We start from the raw sequence: 19,089 nt of genomic DNA, 5'->3' as shown, positions 1-19,089 counted from the left end.
AGAGCTTCTGTAAAGTTTGGAAGGTAGGAGACGAGGTACTGGCAGAAGTAAAGCTGTGAGGACGGGGCGTGGGTCGTGCTTGGGTAGCTCAGTTGGTAGAGCACTTGCCCACGAAAGGCAAAGGTCCCGAGTTCGAGTCTCGGTCCGGCACACAGTTTTAATCTGCCAGGAAGTTTCATATCAGCGCACACTCCGCTGCAGAGTGAAAATCTCATTCTGGAAGGATAACTCTGGTTCAGAAGTGGCACAGAGGTTAGAAACTCAGTGGTATTTTTAACGGCTCTCCATGCACCATCTCATCAACTGAGGTGCAGATATACCTTGTAAGCTGTCTGGAACCCCAACAGTATGAGAGGGAGTGCTTTGATCCAACTTTCTCAGTGGCACATGAATGCTGCATTCACTCAGCAATAGCAGTACTGCATTGCAGGAATACTGCCAATAGAAATAACTGCAAGAGGCCCCATGTTAAAAAATGGGCTAAAGAATTTGAAGAAACAGAAGAGTTACATGGTGGAATAGGGAAAGGGAGTTGGCCCATTCAATTCCCAATTAAATCTGTCTACAAAAACATCTCTTGACCTTTTGTCATCAAGAGACATTCAGCAGGCAACAATTTCATTCTGGATGCCTTCTTGCTTTTTGTATTCCCCATCAGTGATGAGGTTCAGATTGTCTCTGACACAGTCCTCTTCCAGGGACTTAACAACCTTTGGACCACCTTTGTATCTATATCTGAACCTGGCTTCGGATGTACCACAGATTTCCAGGCTTGTATCTCCTCATGGCCAAATGTGGTACCCCATATCTGCTGAGCATGGCCCTTTGAAGTCTCCCTCTGGACAGCTGTTATGCAGGAACACAATTTTTCCATGACACTGGGGCAGTTCAACATGTTAAAACCAGTGCTTGGTCCACACCCTTGGTAGTGGCAAAGAAATCAAATGGCTTCCTCTGGTTATGTGGAGACTTTAAATCAAAAATCAATGTTCAGGCACAAGTGGAAACCTTACTTTCCTTCTAATTTGTTTAGAAATTTCATTACTGTGAAATATTACATTCAACAGTTGCTTTGGATTCACTCAGACAGGTTTCACAGCACTCTGTTGAAGTGTTTATATTTCACACATTGTGTTGCTGGTATGGGTACATTTCTGCGATACAGTATGTAATCTGTGCAAATGCATCAGGATCACCAGCGTATACTGCATCTTCTGCGCATCAGGTGGTAGGCACGACAGCCAGATATTCCGTAGAATGTCTTTGTTGATGGCATTACATGTTCTAGTCTGCAGGTGGTGCAATAACTGCGAAGGGCAAACTGTCACCTTGTGTCGTAATTAGTTTGATACTGTGCACAATCACTTTACATGCAAACACATGAACAATTTAAAGCACAATATATAAAGCACTACATAACATTTACTGTTTACTTTGCTCTCACACTGAAAAGTATAGTGACTGTTAATAACCTGAAATTTGTGTTGTAATTTTGTAGCCAGAATCATTTTCCAAGTAAAGAACTGTTAAGAATGTTAAAAAAGACTACAGATGTTTCTTTGTAATATTAGAATGTGAGTGAGCCCCCTCCCCATTTTTTTACACCATGAGTTTTCACGAAGGAAGAAAATCATGCAGACAGTCAAACAGCAGAAGAAATTTCAATGGTATTTATTTCAGTAAAATTATACATAAACATTCAGTTAATGTAATACTAAGAAATTTTCAGCCTTTTCATTGATGTTAGTTGATTTATAAATTAAATACTTAGGCAGTAAAACACAAAGTTCATAAAAGGGGAGGTGGTAAGTCACAAACATGTGAAACAGCATACTGGGACATACAGACATAAACAGTAGATTATGAATGATAATTAATGTAACAAATTATTTAGGAAATTAGTCATCTGTTGTACCATGGAACATGTTCGCTGTGCACTACCATTATATGACGTTTATTAACAGGTCGATAAAAGACAAAAGTGATATATTTTCAGTATTTACATAGCTACATTTACACAAGATGGCAGCTCTCTTAATTAGTCCTCCAAGAGCAGATGGAATAAGGTGAGTAAAACAGATGAAATACACAACTCAAAAGGTACTTGCTGAACATATACTTCTAAGAGAACTTTATGTATGTCACAGGTCTAATTTATTGAACAGTAAAATGTTCAAGAAGACAAAGTGAGTGGAATTTCACTGCCACTAAATTTGCAGTTCTACTGCCAAGTTAGTATTAAGATAGAACCTTATTGGGAAACTGATGGGCACCAAATAGGTGCACATCCTGAAGTACTTCACATTTAATCCATACTGTTCTGCTTTAAACTAGGCGAATAAACTGTTAATACGATGTAACTCTGCTCATATACAAAATGGCTGGTTTCATTCCAATTCAGAAGTTTAATTTTTTTGCACACATTGTTTATTAAACTGGTTTCTTAATCCTGCTATAATAGACTCTACATTTCGACAAAAACTACGACTTGACAGGCTAAACTGCATAACCAACAGGCTTCTGAAACTACAAAGAGTGACATCTTCTCTGAAACTTACAAGTCAGGCTCCGAACATATGATGTTGCATGGCAAGGGTCCTACCAACTTCCAATGTCAAGGCATATCCCTGATCCATCTTTCCCTATACAGTAAATGGTCATTTCATACATTTTTACATTATTTAACACAATTTTACAAATAAGTGGCTCATAATCTTCTAAATACAGACTAGAACATTTCCTGTTATCGATGGCACCATCCAGCTAAGATGACTCAAACTTACAGTGGGCAGTACTACACCACAGTAACAATGCAATGTTTTTTTTAAACAATTCAGTGTTGTGTTAAGATCAATTGGCATTAATTACATGATCTTTTGTCAATGGTAATGCCTGCAGCTGGCCATCCTCTTCGCTCAAAGCCAACAGCGGAGCGGCATACTTCAATTGCTGCCTCGACAGTGAGCTGGACACCCCTTTCATCTGAGAGTTCTGGGTTAAGTTCTACAATATCAAAAGCTGCCATACGTCCGGTGCGATGAACTTCCTCCACAATCTGCAGTCCCTCTCGTAGTGTCAGTCCACCTCGTACTATGCAAGATGCAATTTAATGTAAATAAGCATAGTAAACATGAGGTTGCACTTAATGGTAATAATGAAATTAGAAATAGGAATGAATTTCATAGAGAAGTATATAGCACGGCTTTATGTCAGAGAAGGCTGCAACATCAACCTTACATAATATTAATGCACATCTTGCAAAAATAAAGGACATAAAAGCATTAGTTCTATTTAAGGATAAGTTGAAAAAGGTGCTAGTATTTAATAATTTCTGTAGCATAGTAGAATATATTAATTACTCATACTGGCAGAAGTCTGCCACTTTCATACACAAAAAGCATTGACGTCACTGGTGATTTTATTAAATTCACCAATCATTTCTCTGCAAAATAAGAAGCTGGAGAGAAATTGAACCATCTGCCTTGAAACGAAAAATGAGCTGACAGAAAAAAACAACACCAAAAAATAATAAATGCAGAGTAATGAAATTTCAGAAATACGCTTCCTAGGTAACATATTTCAGTGATTAACATTGCAAGATCACATGTTAATGTGCGCATGAGATAAGCCATTGCAATTGTGAAATGCTGATACATTAATATTTGGTGTAGCTGCCAGAATGTTGAATGGAAGAATGCAAATGTGTTGTATAGGTGCTGGATGTCAGCTTGTGAGCTGGAGTTCCATGCCTGTTGCAGTTGGTTAGTCATACAGGAACAGTTAACACTAGTTGTGGGTGACATCAGAGTTGTCGTCCAACGATGTCCCATATATGTGCTAAAGCCTATAAGTAATGGTCAAAGTAGATGTCATGCACTGGAATATAAGTAGCTTAAACACTGAGACTTTAAACAAGAAAAGCTCCAAAACAGATGAATTGGAAATCATTCTGACAGACTGTGCAAATAACACAACTGTTTGTTTAAATAAGCACTGGTTTACTGAGAACACAATCAAAAATTTTAAACAAAATAGAGACCTTCAGATTGGCAAGTAGGTTTTGCAGAAGAAACAAGTCACATAGAGGCTCATGTATACTTCCACATAGTGATATAAATTATGAGATTAGAAACTGCTTTAGTTATTTAAATGGAGAATGTGTGTGTGAGAGCTATTGTGTAGAAATAGCAGACTCACTAATAAATGTTATAATAATCTGTATATTAAGACTCCCAGGGAGACCAGCAACAGAACTGTTCTTATCTAAGCTTCAAATTATGCTGGAAGACATTTGTAGAGAAAAAAAAGAAAAAATTGTAATAGCTGCTAATTTTAATATTGAATCAAAAAGAGACAGTGGCCAATCAGCAACCTGTACTGATAATGTTCTAATTAATTGGGTTGGGTTGTTTTGGGGAAGGAGACCAGACAGCGAGGTCATCAGTCTCATCGGATTAGGGAAGAACGGGGAAGGAAGTCGACCGTGCCCTTTGAAAGGAACCATCCCGGCATTTGCCTGGAGCGATTCAGGGAAATCATGGAAAACCTAAATCAGGATGGCCGGACGCGGGATTGAACCGTCATCCTCCCAAATGTGAGTCCAGTGTCTAACCACAGCGCCACCTCGCTCGGTCTAATTAATTATTTATATGAAGATGTATATAAATGTTATCTATTTCTAGGTATTTCAGATCATTGTGCATTATTCATTGAGCTGCCATAGACAGACAAGAACATTTCAAGTATGGTATGAGGATCCATATGAGAAGGAATTTTAGCAAAGAAAACTTGCTAAAATTTAGTAATAAGCTAAAAGAGAAAAAATGGCCTTTTGATCATTGTAATTCAAGTGATGAAACCTTCGAGAAATTCCTAAATAGTTTCCTACGTGTTTTTAATGAAATATTTCACCTAGACTCTACGGCAATAAAATGAGAAATTAAAGTTTCCAGTGTAAGGAAAAGGCAACTGCACAGAGAATTAAAATATAATAAAGATACTGATTTCACTGAGTATGGTAAGACTCTATAAAACCATAACAAAAAAGTCATTAAGGCAGCAAAAGCAATTTGCAAATAACAGGCTAATTTTAAACCATAAAAATAGGACAAAGGGTATGTGGTCAGTCATTAAATCTGGAGTTAGGTGTTAAAGCCTGTAACTAAGAAGTTTCAAAAATTGACACTGAAGGAAATTACTACAGTAAGTCCAACTCAGATACTTAATGAATCCTTTATAAATGTGGTAAAGTCTGTTGTAGATGTAAATCCTTTAGGCCTAAATGAAAACTCTGAAAACTTTACAAACTCTTTAAAAAGTGTTTGTGAAGGATGTAGAAAATACAATCCTAACATTAAAAAACAAAAAAATCTGCAGGTTGGGATGGGAATACTCACTGTAGTTATTAACAGTACACAGTAAAATGCAAATCTACTAGCTCAAATAATAAATCATTGTTTTGAAGATGGCTGTTTCCCAGAGGTACTGAAATATGCTGTAGTCAAACCACTCATCAAGAAGAGGTCAAGAGAGATCATGAAAAGTTATCATCCTATCTCAGTTCTATCTAAAATATTTGAAATAAGTAAGTCTAAAGTATTTGAAAAACTTACTGTTGCCCAAATCCAAAGCTTCACTGCAAAATATTCTATTATTCTAAACAATTTTGATTTCAACAGTGGGAAAACACCACAGATGCAGTGAGCAGTTTCACTGAGAAAATAAGGTACATCTTTAGAGAAGAGAAATAAAGTGGCAGGAATTTTCTGTGACCTCACTAAGGCGTCCTGATTCTGTAAACCATGCATTGCTTATTTACAAACTTGACAGGGTATGGGCATCAGTGGCAGAGCCCTACAATGTTTAAATCCTACTTATCAAACAGAAAGCAAAGAATTAGCATCTCTTTAAATGGCGTAATTTTCTGACGGGGGATAAAATATCTCAGCGTGTTCCACAAGGCTCCATATTAGGCCCAGTCCTATTCTCTTCTATGTTAATGACTTGCCATTAAATATAAGTTCCCCATCAGTTCTGTTCGCAGATGATACTTCTGTCTTAGTTGAAAATCAGGATTCAGAAAAAAATTCTCAAATCTGTGATCAGTACCATCACCATCTTAATATCTTGTTTTCAGCTAAATGGGTTGAATCTATACATATCTAAGACTCACGTGATGCAATTCAAACTCAAACAGTCACGATGTGAGCAGATAAGATTGTTCACAACAACCTAGTTACAGAAGAAGCTGACTCAGTCAAATTCTTTGGTATAATATAGACAAAAATTTGAGCTGGCAGGCACACATTGAGTACCTAGCAAACAAACAGAGTAGTTTTGAATTTGCACTGCAAATGTTGTCAATTGCAATTGACATGGACTCACAAAAAGTAGCATATACAAGCTACTTTGAATCCATTACTAAGTACAGTATTGTTTTTTGGAGAACTCGATGAACAGTGAGGATACTAAAAACACAGAAAAAAAAAAATCATTCAAAATATGTACACTATGAATCATAAAGAACGATGCCTTCAGTTATTTAGAAAATTTAAAATATTAACTGTGCCCTCTATCTTTTTATACACTAGACATGAATTATTTGAGGGAAACCATTTTGTTCATTCACATGTTACTAGAAACAAAGAAAATTTCATGCTCCCCACCCATTGCCTCAAACTGTATACCCAGAACTGCAATACATGGGGATGAAAATTTATAATAAATTAAAAGGGAACTAGTTAATGCAGATGAATTTAGGTAAGCTTAAAATAAAGCTATATAAGGCACTGACACAGAAATGTTATAACTCAGTGGATGAATTCATACAGGACGAACTGGAAATTTGAGCTGGATACAATGTATGATATATTCCAAGAAATATCATTATAGTGTTACTGTTTGTTTTAGTGCTATTACTTATTCATGTAAAAATCATTGTAACTGTATTATAAATACTTGGCATGTCTCCTGTATGCAAACCAAAATGGATTGCAAATGCACGTCATGAAATGAATAAACCACAACTCCACAATTCGATTTGGTTGGTTGGTTGGTTCGTTTGGGTTACAAAAGGACCAAACTACAGAGCCATCAGTCCCTTTTTCCTGATGCAAGCAAGGCTCAAGGTATAAAAACACCCAAAGTATGTATGGGAAAGTAAAAGGGGGAAAAGGAATTGGGAACCACACCAAAAAAGAAAACTAATGAAACAAACAGAAAATGGGGGAAACATACACCACAAGGAAAAGTAGAAGAAGGTATTAAAACCACAGAGCAGATGGTCTGCGGCTGATCACAATAATAAAAGAGGATGAGCCAGCTAATCTGCAACACATTAAAATGTCCACCTAAGAAGACAAGGTGAGATGAAAACATGTAGAAAAGATGACCACCAAGACAAACAAGTGCAAAGAAAGTGCGACAGAGTTAAAATGGAGGGAGGGTGGCAGCCTTGGAGAGAAGGCTAAATGCCCATCCTTAGATGGTACAATCAAAACCCCCGTCACAAATAAAACGTAAAACTAAATCTGCTGTTGAGGCATTGTTGTCCAACACCGAAGGTAGGGTGCTGGGAAGGTTAAAAGTCTGCCGCAGAGGGGCTAAAAGTGGGCAGTCCAGCAAGATGTGGACGATAGTCGTATGTGAGCCACAGTGACACCGAGGTGGGTCATCACGACGGAAGAGGTAGCCATGTGTAAGCAACATATAGCCAATGTGGAGCTGGCAGAGAACCATAGAGCCCTGCGAGAGGCCTGCATGGAGGACTTCCACACAAACGTAGTCTCCTTAAGAGCATGCAGTTTGTTGTGCATTCTGAGATTATGCCATTCTGCTCCCAAAGCTGAAAAACCTTGCAGCATAATAATGATCGCAGGTCAGTTATGGGAATGCCGATCTCCAGAAGCGGTTTCCACGTAGCCTGTTTGGCCAGCCTGTTGTCAAGTTCATTTCCTGGGATTCTGACGTGGCCTGGGTTCCACACAAACACCACAGAATGACTGGACTATTCCAGGGCATAGATGGACTCCTGGATGGTCACTACCAGGAGATGGTGGGGGTAGCACTGGTTGATAGCTAGTAGGCTGCTCAAGGAGTTAGTATAGAGAAGAAACGACTTGCCAGGGCATGAGTGAATGTGCTCAAGAGCACGAGAAATGGTTGCCAGCTCTGCAGTGAAAACACTGCAGCCATCTGGCAAGGAGTACTGTTCAATATGTCCTTCATGAACATATGCGAAGCCAATGTGACCATCAGCCATCGAACCGTCGGTGTAAACCACTTCATGGTGCTGGTATATGCCAAGAATCGAGAGGAAGTAACAGCAGAGTGCCGCACGGTTAACTGAGTTCTTAGGACAATGTGAAAGGTCCAGGTGTAGCTTTGGCCTAGGTGTACATCATGGAGGTGTACGTGACTGGACCTCGAGTATAGGTGGTAAAGGCAAGGACTCCACTTCAGACAGAAGAGATTGGACGCAAACCGCAATCGTAAATGTAAGCCCTGACCTGGACCTCCAACATGGGAGATGAACCACAGTGGGACGGATAAGGAGACAGTAATTCAGATGATCAGAAGAACTACGAATGTGTGCAACATAACTGGCGATCAGTTGTGCATGCCTAACCTTCAATGGAGGGCTCTGCCCTCCACCAGGATGCTGGTCACCGGACTCATCCTAAAAGCTCCCGTTGCCAGTCTAACACCACATTGGTGCACTGGGTCGAGTAAACAAAGCGCTGAGGGTGCTGCTGAACCATAAACTGGACTACCATAGTCAAGATGGAATTGAACAAGGGCTTTGTAGAACTGCAGCAGCATGGACCGATCTGCACCCCAGTTGGCGTTGCTCAGACAGCAGAGGGCACTTCTGCTTCAGCTGACGAAGATGAGGAAGCCACATCAGTCTGGTTCTGATAGAATGGTAAGACGCTCACAAAAGTGCACAACACACGACTTCGCGGCTGAAAACTGGAAACCGTGGGCTAGAGTCCGTGACTGCGCCTTGTGCATGGCTCCCTGTAGCGCCGCTCAGCGACACCAGTACTGGAGGAGCAGTATGAAATGCAGAAGTCGTCTGCATACAGAGAAGGTGCGATGGACGGCCTGACAACTGCTGCTAGACCATTAATGACCACTAAAAATAGAGATACATTCAATAAAGAGCCATGCGGGACCCCATTCTCCTGGATATGGGGGGAAACTATGGGAGGCACCAACTTGGACACAGATAGTATGGAGCGACAGGAAATTTTGGTTAAAAATTGGGAGCAGGCCCTGGAGACCCCACTCATATAATGTGGCAAGGATATGATGTCACCAGGATGTGTCGTAAGCGTTTTGTAAATAAAAAAGATGGCAACCAGGTGTTAGCGTCTGGAGAAAGCTGTTCGGATGGCAGATTTGAGGGACACAAGACACAATGGTAGAGCGACCCTGGTGGAAACTGCCCTGGCATGGAGCCAGTAGGCCAAGTTACTCCAGGACCCAACACAACAGCCGACTTACCATACATTCTAATAGCTTACAAAAAATGTCGGTGAGGCTGATGGGGCGATAGCTACCCACATCAAGTGGGTGTTTGTCAGGTTTGAGCACCGGAATGATGGTGCTCTCTTGCCATTGTGATGAAAAGACACCATCGCACCAGATCTGGTTGAAAATGACGAGGAGATGTCGCTTGTAGTCAGATGAGAGATGTTTGATCATCTGACTGTGGATACGATCTGGCCCATGAGCTGTGACGGCGCAATCTACAAGGATGCTGAGGAGCTCCCACTGTGTAAATGGAGCATTATAGGGTTGACTGTGATGTTCAGTGAACGAGAGGGCTCTCATTTTCATCCACCATTTGAGGGTGTGAAATGCTGAGCGATAATTCTCCGACGCGGAGGCTCGAGCATAGTACTAAGCAAAGAGCTTGGCAATTGTGTTTGCATCAGCAGATAACATGCCATTGATATGAAGGCCAGTGACACCTGTCGGGGTCTGGCAAGCACAAACATGTCTGATCTTCGTCCAGAGTTGAGAAGGTGACGTATGGCACCCAATGGTCACGACTTACCTCTCCCAACATTCCTGTTTCCATCTTTTTACAAGCTGGCGAATGCAGGCATGGAGCCATTTAAAAGCTATTAGCTGCTCTAGGGAAGGGTGCCGCTTATGTCACTGTACAGCTCACCAACGCTCTTTAAAGGCCTCAGTGATTTCCAGCGACCACCAAGGTACTGACTTTCGACGGGGGTACCGTAAAGAACAAGGGATTGTGTATTCTGCCACACAAACGATCGTTCTAGTGACCCGCTCAACTACCACATTGATGGTACCATGTGGAGGAGATTAAACGGTGACAGCAGAGGTGAAAGCTTCCCAGTCTGCCTTGTTTAAAGCCCGTCTTGGTAGATGTCTGGGGGAATGGCGCTGGGGGAGTGACAGGAAGATGGGAAAGTGGTCACTACCACACAAGTCATTGTGGGCTCTCCAGTGGACAGATGAGAGAAGTCCTGGGCTGCAGAGGGCTAAATCAATGGCCGAGTAAGTGCCATGAACCACACTGAAATGTGTGGAGGCCCCAGGGTTTAAGAGGCAGAGGTCAAGTTGAGACAGGAAAGTTTCTACATCTCTACCTCAGCCAGTAAGCACATTACCACCCCACAAGGGGTTATGGACGTTAAAATCTCCCGAAAGTAGGAAAGGTTTAGGGAGTTGTTGAATCAGTGCAGCCAATGCGTTCAGGGCTACTGCACCATCTGGAGGAAGATATACTTTGCAGACAGTTATTTCCTGCATCGTTCTTATCCTGACAGCCACAGCTTCAAGAGGGGTTTGAAGGGGTGCAGGTTCACTGCATACTGAGTTCAGAACATAGACACAAACTCCACCTGGTACGCTATTATAGTCTCTACGGTTCTTGTAATATCCACTATAGCTGCGGAGGGCAGGTGTCTGCATTGCTGGGAACCAGGTTTCCTGGAGGGCAATGCAGAAAGCTGGTGTAAAGCTTAAAAGTTGCCGTAGCTCAGCAGGATGGTGGAAAAAACCGCAGTAATTCCACTGGAGGATGACTGTATTGTGAACCTGGGAAGGCATGAAGCACACGAGGCAGGTTACGCCTCAGGGTCACCTGCTGCCACTGATTGAGTACTTGTATTCTTTCCTATTGTGGATGAGGCATCAGTGAGATCCAGATCCTCAGGGGACACTAAGATCTCCACCTCATCCTCAGGTGCAGAATTGGTAGAGAGTGGTGGTGTTGGGGACACCGGAGGGTCCTTTTTCTTAGCAGACTTCTTTGTTTGCTTGCCCTCTCGCTTCCCTTTAGTAGCTTGCTGGGAGTATTCAGGCACAGAGGAAGACCATGAAGCTCTTCATCCAGCAGCTTTTGGCTCCTTTCACCACTGGTGAGTGTCCACTGTGAAATTAGTGGAGACTTTGGGAGAAAGGATCCCAAAGGACCCCTTCTGTACAAGAGCGGAGGGCGCATTGTTTGTGGCACAGAGTGTGGTACGCCTGGTACTTGTGACGGCGATGGTTATGTAGTTGCAGCATATGTGGACGTCAACCGAACGTGGTGTAACTGTTCAAATTTACGTTTAGCCTCTTGGTAAGTCAACAGGTCCAGGGTCTTTTACTCCATGATTTTCCACTCATTTTGGAGTACTGTGTAGTCTGGCTAGCAGGGAGAGTGCTGCTCTCCACAGTTGATACAAGTGGGAGGAGGCGCACATGGAGTATCTGGATGCAGTGGACGTCTGCAGTCTCGACATGTGGCGCTGGAAGTGCAGCAGGAAGACGTGTCTGAGTCTCCAGCACTTAAAGCGCCACATAAGGGGAGGGATGTATGGTTTAACGTTACAACGGTAAACCATCACCTTGACCTTTTCAGGCAATGAATCACCCTCAAAGGCCAAGATGAAGGCACCAGTAGCAACACTGTTGCTTTGGTTCCCCTGTAAATGCGCTGGTTGAAATTAACACCCCGCTGTTCTAGATTGACACGGAGCTCATCATCAAACTGCAATGGAAAATAATCCCCTGGACCATATTGAGGCTTTTATGGGGAGTATTGGAAACAGGAATATCACCCAGCTGGTCAAAAGCTAATAACGGCCGGGATTGGGCTGGAAATGCTATGTGAATCAAGACTGCACCGCTTCTCATCTTGGACAGCACTGTCACTTCCCCAAACTTATCCTCAAGATGTTCAATAAAAAATTGAGGCTTTGTAGGTAGTAAGGAGTCCCGTCCATTTGCTACAGACTAAATACTGAGGCAAATATGGCTCTCTTCTATCTAAAGCCCTATGTCCCTCCTATGGTGTAGTGTGGGAGGGAAGCAATTTAGGGTCATATCTGTCAGCATTGTACTTGATCTTGCCCTTCTTAGAGACTGCTGGTGCCTTACGGTGGCCAGCAATAGATGACTTACTTCGCTTCACTGCAGGTCATCTGCCCTGATGCCACCTCTCCGATCTGGGGCTCTCCCCATGGGTGCCACCCAGCCACAGCAAAGGCCACCTGGCATGATGGCCGTTGCCAGGAGTCCTGATGCCCCAGGAAGGCAGCCATCTACTCCTTGGCATATATGGGGAGTTTACAGCTCAGGCATCAGTAGTGCAGTGCGACCCCTGTGTTGTCAGGGGGCTACCACCAAATGTGTACATGACAGGCCCACCACAAGGGACTGGCTACTGTGCTGAATATTGGGCGCAGAGAAATCCAATGTTGTCATGGGGGTGAAAGAGGACAGGAGACAATGGAAGAAGATGATGTACCCCGAAAGGTGACCTCGCCCAAACAGTTGAATTGCAGATGGAGATGCAAAGCCATGACAAGAGGTTCAGGAGATCGAATCTAAGGGCACAATGGATAACTCGTGCACCACTTAAGGCATCCTTCCCCATATGGCCCGCACTTCTGTAGAATTTCAAAAGTGGCGGCTCAGACCATAAAATGGGACCTGAACTTATAGGGCCAAGAAGTGAGAGACTCCTTTTAGTCACCTCTTACAACAGGCAGGGATACCTCGGGCCTATTCTAAACCTCGGACCCACAGGGTGGTTCAATCTGGTTATTGAGCAGGCCAAGGCACCATTTCAGCATTCTGTAAAGCATGTTGTGCTACAACAGCGATATTTGGGTGGGTGTTATCCTGCTGGAAAACACTCCCTGGAATACTGTTCATGAATGGCAACACAACAGGTCAGATCACCAGAATAACATGCAAATTTGCAATGGATAACCATAAGAGTGCTCCTGCTGTCATATAAAATTGCACCCTAAATCATAACTCAAGTTGTAGGTCCAGTATGTCCAGCATGCAGACAGGTTGGCACCAGGCCCTCCACTGGCCTCCTCCTAAGCAACACATGGCCATCACTGGCATCAAGACAGAAACAGCTTTCATTAGAAAACACAACAGACCTCCATCCTGCTTTTGCTGAAGTCACAAGTGGTGGTTGTTCATTGTCAGTGGAATGCGTGCAACAGGGCATCTGTGTCAGAGCTGTTCTTGAAGTTGTAACAGCTCATTATGTCACTATAGTCCCAATTGCTGCCAAAATTGCTGCTACAGTTCCAGTACGATGAGCCTGAGCTGTACATTGAACAGAACGGTCTTCCCTCCTGGTAGTGCCACGTGACCATACAGAGCCCAGTCTTCTTGCAACTGTACGTTCCCATGCCTTTCTGCAATATTGAGGAAGGAACATAAAGCTTCTCACAGCCCTATTACAAGACCTCATTCAAATTCAGTGAGGTGTTGATAATGGGTTCTTTGTCACCTTAAAGGTATTCTTGACCAACATCAAATCACCACATCTTATCTCAAAGGTAACTCACACTCATGACTGTTGCAGCATGTATTTAAAGCAAGCCTGATTTGCATCCTTATAGTGGTGCTCCTATTGGCATTCTTATCCCACTGGCACAAAATTTTAATGACATCATCTTTCTCATTTAGAAACACACCCACCAACTTTCATTTATATTACACAATTCCTTCCTGGTGTTGCAATTTTATTTTCCCGTCAGTGTTTAAGTCACTGCCACATGACAGTCACATTCAAGTCAGAGCTGCTAGGGGTAGTGCTCATCTGTGCATGAGGCATGCTTGCTTGTGTGAGTATGTGTGTGTTTTCTTTGCTGAAGAAGGCTTTGGCTGAAAGCTATTACATGTTATAGTTTTCTCGTTGTGCCTGTGTGCAAATAGATCATCCTTACGGTGAGCAGCAATCTATCCTTTTTGTGAGTAGCAATCTATCCTTTTTCTAACATTGCTCATGAGCCAAAAGAAAACTGCACTTAATTAATATGAGAACATTACATTATTTGTTTGCTGTGATGTGGCCATTATAATTAAGGCTTGCTGGGCAATGATTAAATGCGTATAAAATGTCACAGCTTTGGAAGGTTTAGTTTTGTTACATCCATGTTCCATGGATCATAATAGTGATATCTCACTATGGTGTGGAAAGCAACATGGTGACCATTTACCCTGATCAGCCATAACATTATTACCACCTAATAGCCGGTATGTCCACTATTCGCACAGATAACAGCAGTGACATGTCATGGCATGGAACTAATGAAGCCTTGGTAGAGCACTTGAGGGAGTTGGCACCGTATCTACACACACACGTCCACACACACACACACACACACACACACACACACACACACACACACACACACCACACACACGTCACTTAATTCCCATAAATCCTGGGAGGGGGTCAACGATCTCTGATGCCACAGCCAATCACATCCCAGATGTGTTTGATCGTGTTCAGACTTGGCACACAAATAGTGTACAATATTCCTTAGCAGTCATGGTGCCTTGCATGAGCTCCATTGGACCCGTGGATGCCAATGTGAAAGCTCCCCAGAGCATAATGCAGCTGCTTTGTCTCCATCCCACAATACAGGTATCAAGGAGCTGGTCCCCTGGAAGATGATAGATTCACGCCTTCCTATCGACATGAAAAAGAAGGTATCAACATTCATCAGACCATGCAATGCTCTGCCATGTGCCAACGTCCAGTGCCGATGGTCACATGCCCATTACAGTTCTATTTGCCAAAGTCATGGCTGATTGAATGATTGGGGGACTAAACGGTGAGGTCATCTGTCCTGTGATTCAAAAGTAACTTGTGTCTCTGCTAATAGTGGGCAGATCCAGTCAGAGAGGTCAAACTACAAAGTGAGGAAGCTAAAAACACACACAGTAAAAGGCATAAAAGGGTACGCCAAATCTGAAAACTGGAAAAACAGAGGGATAAAAGAGCAGTCTTTGCAAGGGGAATGGTCATGGGTGCCAGACGCAGAAAACATGAAGAAAGGTGCCAACCACAACCATCGTGCCCCTGCTCCAGGAGTAAAGCGAAACATTGTAACTGAAAATAAAAACCGCTTCCACATAGGAAAGTGAGGACCAGTTCAACCATCCATGAATTGTCAGGTAATATTAAAGACAAGGAATCTGGGATACTGTTCTTAGTACAAAGGGCCAAAAGAAAGGACATTCCACAAAAATATGGGGTACTGTTAGCCAGGCTCCAGAGCCACACTGTGGGAGTGGCTAATTACACAAGAGAAAACAATAGGTGAGTCTATTATGACTAATGCGTAGATGCCAGAAGACAGGAGTCTCTTTGGTTGTGTGGAATTTATAACTGACAGCAATAGTGCACCAGATCTCATTCCACTTTTGGGCAAAGAGTGATCTGATGCGCATCTGCATATCATGAAAGGGAATGGGGGAAAGTATCTGCCTCTCTAGCCAAAAAGTGAGCCAGTTCATTCTATGGGATGCCCACGTGACTTGGCACTGAGACAGCTGAGCAGGAAGCACTGCCAAGGGCAGAGAGGAGGACATGAAGAGCAGAGACCAAAGGGTGACAAGAGTGGCACTGGTCCATGGCCTGCACGCCACTCATTGAGTCAGTACATATTAAAACACTGTACAGGGAGGCCTGCGTAACAAAAAGGAGAACCCTGTTAATGGCTAGCAGCTCTGCTATGGGCACACTACATGATTCTGTCAGTAAATGGTGTTCCATGCCAGTAGGAGACGTAAAAGTGTATCCTGTCTTATCTATTGTTCTAGAACCATCAGTGTATAAGATTGTAGCACCCTGGAACTCTGCAAGGCAGGAACGTAAAAGACACCGGAGTATCATAGGGGTGACACAGACCTTAGGACCCTGGAACAGGTCGGTTCTAATTCATGGTCTACGCACCATTCAAGGGGAAGAGGTAGGGGGCTGGGGGGGTGGGTGTGGTAGGAAATACGTGGGGTACATTCCAGTGAGTGGACACAAGATCCCGATAGAGGGAAGTGAGACACATTCCAGCCAGCAATCCCACCTAATTTACAAAGAGGACGGGATACACGGGACTGTCAGGAAATCATCGAATGGTGTTTGTGTAAGAAACCAGGAGTTAGCTCTATCATATCTGTAGAAGGGGAATCCCTGCTTTCCTCTTTTACTGCTTCTTGCTTCTCAATTTGCAGATCAGCAGGTCTTTGATCAGCATCTTATCAGCTTCATAAAGACTTTCAATATACTCTTTCCACCTATCCTGAACTTCGCGTGGGTTGCTTAATACAGTTCTAGCTTTCCTTTCTATCTCCGCATTAGGTTTGTTCATCTTTTCCTGAAACACTATCTCCACTACTCAATACATCTCTTTGTACTTGTCTTTCATCTCCAGTGTCTGAATTCCCAAGCAGATTTCCCTCATCCATTTTTCCCTGGCCTGATCAGTTACACTTCTCAGCTAGTTGTCCACACCCTGTATTGTCATTTTCCTCCCTCAGTTTGTGTATTTTTCTGTTGATGACAACAAATTTCATAGGGGAGTAAATGTACTGTAAGGCTGTTGTTGATGTGCCCACCTATTTAAAGACTGACTTAGAACTAAACTTGTATCATGTGCATAAGGATTTACATCAAATTACAGAATTTATAACAGTTGAAATGGGGAAGTGTGTAGCATCATTTGTTGAGATACATGTTGCATACCTTTGGGAAGCCACATACTCAATACATTTTACGCAAATCTGACAAAGTTTTAAACTAAAATTAGACTGGATATACCCGATCTGCTTGGAAGGAACACACAACAAGGATACAGAGAAGCAGCAGGCAAGGAAAAACATTTTAAACACACAAGGTATATAACATGACCGCCAACTCTGGCAGCTCAGACCAGAATGCATTCTGATTTCTCTTTCTTTTCCTGGCTAAGGCTGTAGTCAAAAGGTTACATGTAGGTGTCTTAATTGCACCTGCCTGCAACTTAATATGTCATCTCTATTGTAAGCAGCAATCTATCTTTTCCTACATTATTATTAAATGAGATATGCAAGCCCATAGTAATAATTATGGGGGAGGGGGGGGGGTGATCAGATTATGTTAGGAACAAGTGAAAAAAGTGAGAAAGTATTTTTAACATCACATGGTTGAAGTAATGTGACACCAACTTGCACAGTAGGTAATGGTTTAAATCAACACCATCACTAGTAAATAAATCTGATAAACAAGCCCAGAAATTACACCAAATGTATAAGGGAATTAATTTTTGAGCTTGTGCTAATAGAAGAAAGAGTAATCAGCATGGACACCAAGTCTACTCAGTAGAAGGCCATACAACAACCTAAATAACAAATAAAAACTGCATTATTATTTGTCTTCTGAAGCTCCACCAATACACAATTAGTAAGGCCTGTTTAAAAAAATGTTTCTCTCCATCGTAAGTCACCTATGTCGCAATCTTCACTCCTATGATGCATCCTTTGTTAAGAGTCCCTACTGCGTAAAATTTTAATATTCACCAATCCAGTTGCAGCTTTTCCAGCAGTTACATGAAGAAGAAATGTCTGTTTTTCCTTCCAGTAGCAACTATTTGTTCACATCAACTAATCAGTTCTTCATTTCTATTTCTCTTACTCTAACATAATCTAATCGATCTTATCTTAATCTTCATTAATAACTACTCACCTACTCATGTTTATAAACCAACCAGACATATCATTCCCCATGTTTATCCACAATAAGCCTGAGTTAAGCCACTCTGCTAATCACATAGCCTCAAACCTACTGTTAAGATAGATATGAAACAGACAAGATTCACATGTCACTTAATGCATCCAGTGTCTTCTTCCACTGGATGTCCACATCCCATTCCATTATTATAACAACAATTAACACTGTGCACTGATATTACATTAAATAGTTGGTTACATGTGCAACAATTATAAAAGTTGCAGAAAACTATTACACTTGTTTGTAAATCTTTCTATAGCATTTCCTTCTCTGATCTTGATCAAATACATCAACTTCTTAAAGGTCACTTGCAACAGTGGCCAAAACATTGGTCTATAAAACATGATGACACAGTCACTTATCTGTTAAAAGCTTTATTAGGCTTACCATAATCCACTGTTCAATTTCAGTGATACCAGTTTATACGTAATTAACACTACAGGCATTTCTGCTGCCTCCTGCTTGAGCACCCTAAGCCACAAAATACTCTACATTGTTTTTGGGAAGTTTGGAAAGTAGGAAAGGGGTAATGACAGAACTCAGCTGCGGTGGACAGTTTGAGCTGGTAAGACCGCTGCCTGTGAAAGACAGGGTTCGAGTTACAGTTCGGCACACAGTTTTAATCTGCCAGTAACTCTCAAACCATCGCACATTCTGCTGCAGAGTGGAAGATTCATTCTGGAAACATTCCTCAACACAAGAAATTGAAAATTCTTTTAAGCCCAAGTGAAGTGCTCACAATAAAGCCAATCCTGAAATTGGGTAACAGGAGGTATGGTGTGCCTGGAAATATGTTCCTTACAAATTCATTCAGAAGTGAACACTGAGGGACATTGCATCAGTATAATTCCTACACAGATTTTATGGGTAATAAGCCAAATAGTCAATGGCCAGGCATAAAACCACTGAATCCTTGGATTAAAATACTGAACCAAACGATTTAGAAAGTTAAATGACTGAAAGACCAGGATGCAATAAGAACAATATGAAAAGGACAGATTGCTACTCATCAAATGAAATAAGCATTGAGTCATTTACAGGTA

General features: G+C 42.1%; 1 protein-coding gene across 1 annotated transcript in view; it reads right to left on the bottom strand.

Annotated features, from left to right (window-relative positions):
- Window positions 1-1,655: 1,655 nt before the first annotated feature.
- LOC124800576 (arginase, hepatic) overlaps window positions 1,656-19,089 on the bottom strand; it is a 69,986-nt gene continuing 52,552 nt past the window's right edge. Inside the window, exon 7 of the mRNA XM_047263006.1 lies at window positions 1,656-3,090. Coding sequence (XP_047118962.1) covers window positions 2,861-3,090 — 230 coding nt within the window. The 3' untranslated portion in view covers window positions 1,656-2,860. The remainder of the gene's footprint in view (window positions 3,091-19,089) is intronic.

Source organism: Schistocerca piceifrons, chromosome 1, assembly GCF_021461385.2.
Source record: "Schistocerca piceifrons isolate TAMUIC-IGC-003096 chromosome 1, iqSchPice1.1, whole genome shotgun sequence".
Taxonomy (NCBI): Eukaryota; Metazoa; Arthropoda; class Insecta; order Orthoptera; family Acrididae; genus Schistocerca; species Schistocerca piceifrons.
The sequence above is the reverse complement of the archived record's forward strand: the minus strand, read 5'-3'. Positions and strand labels throughout refer to the sequence as shown.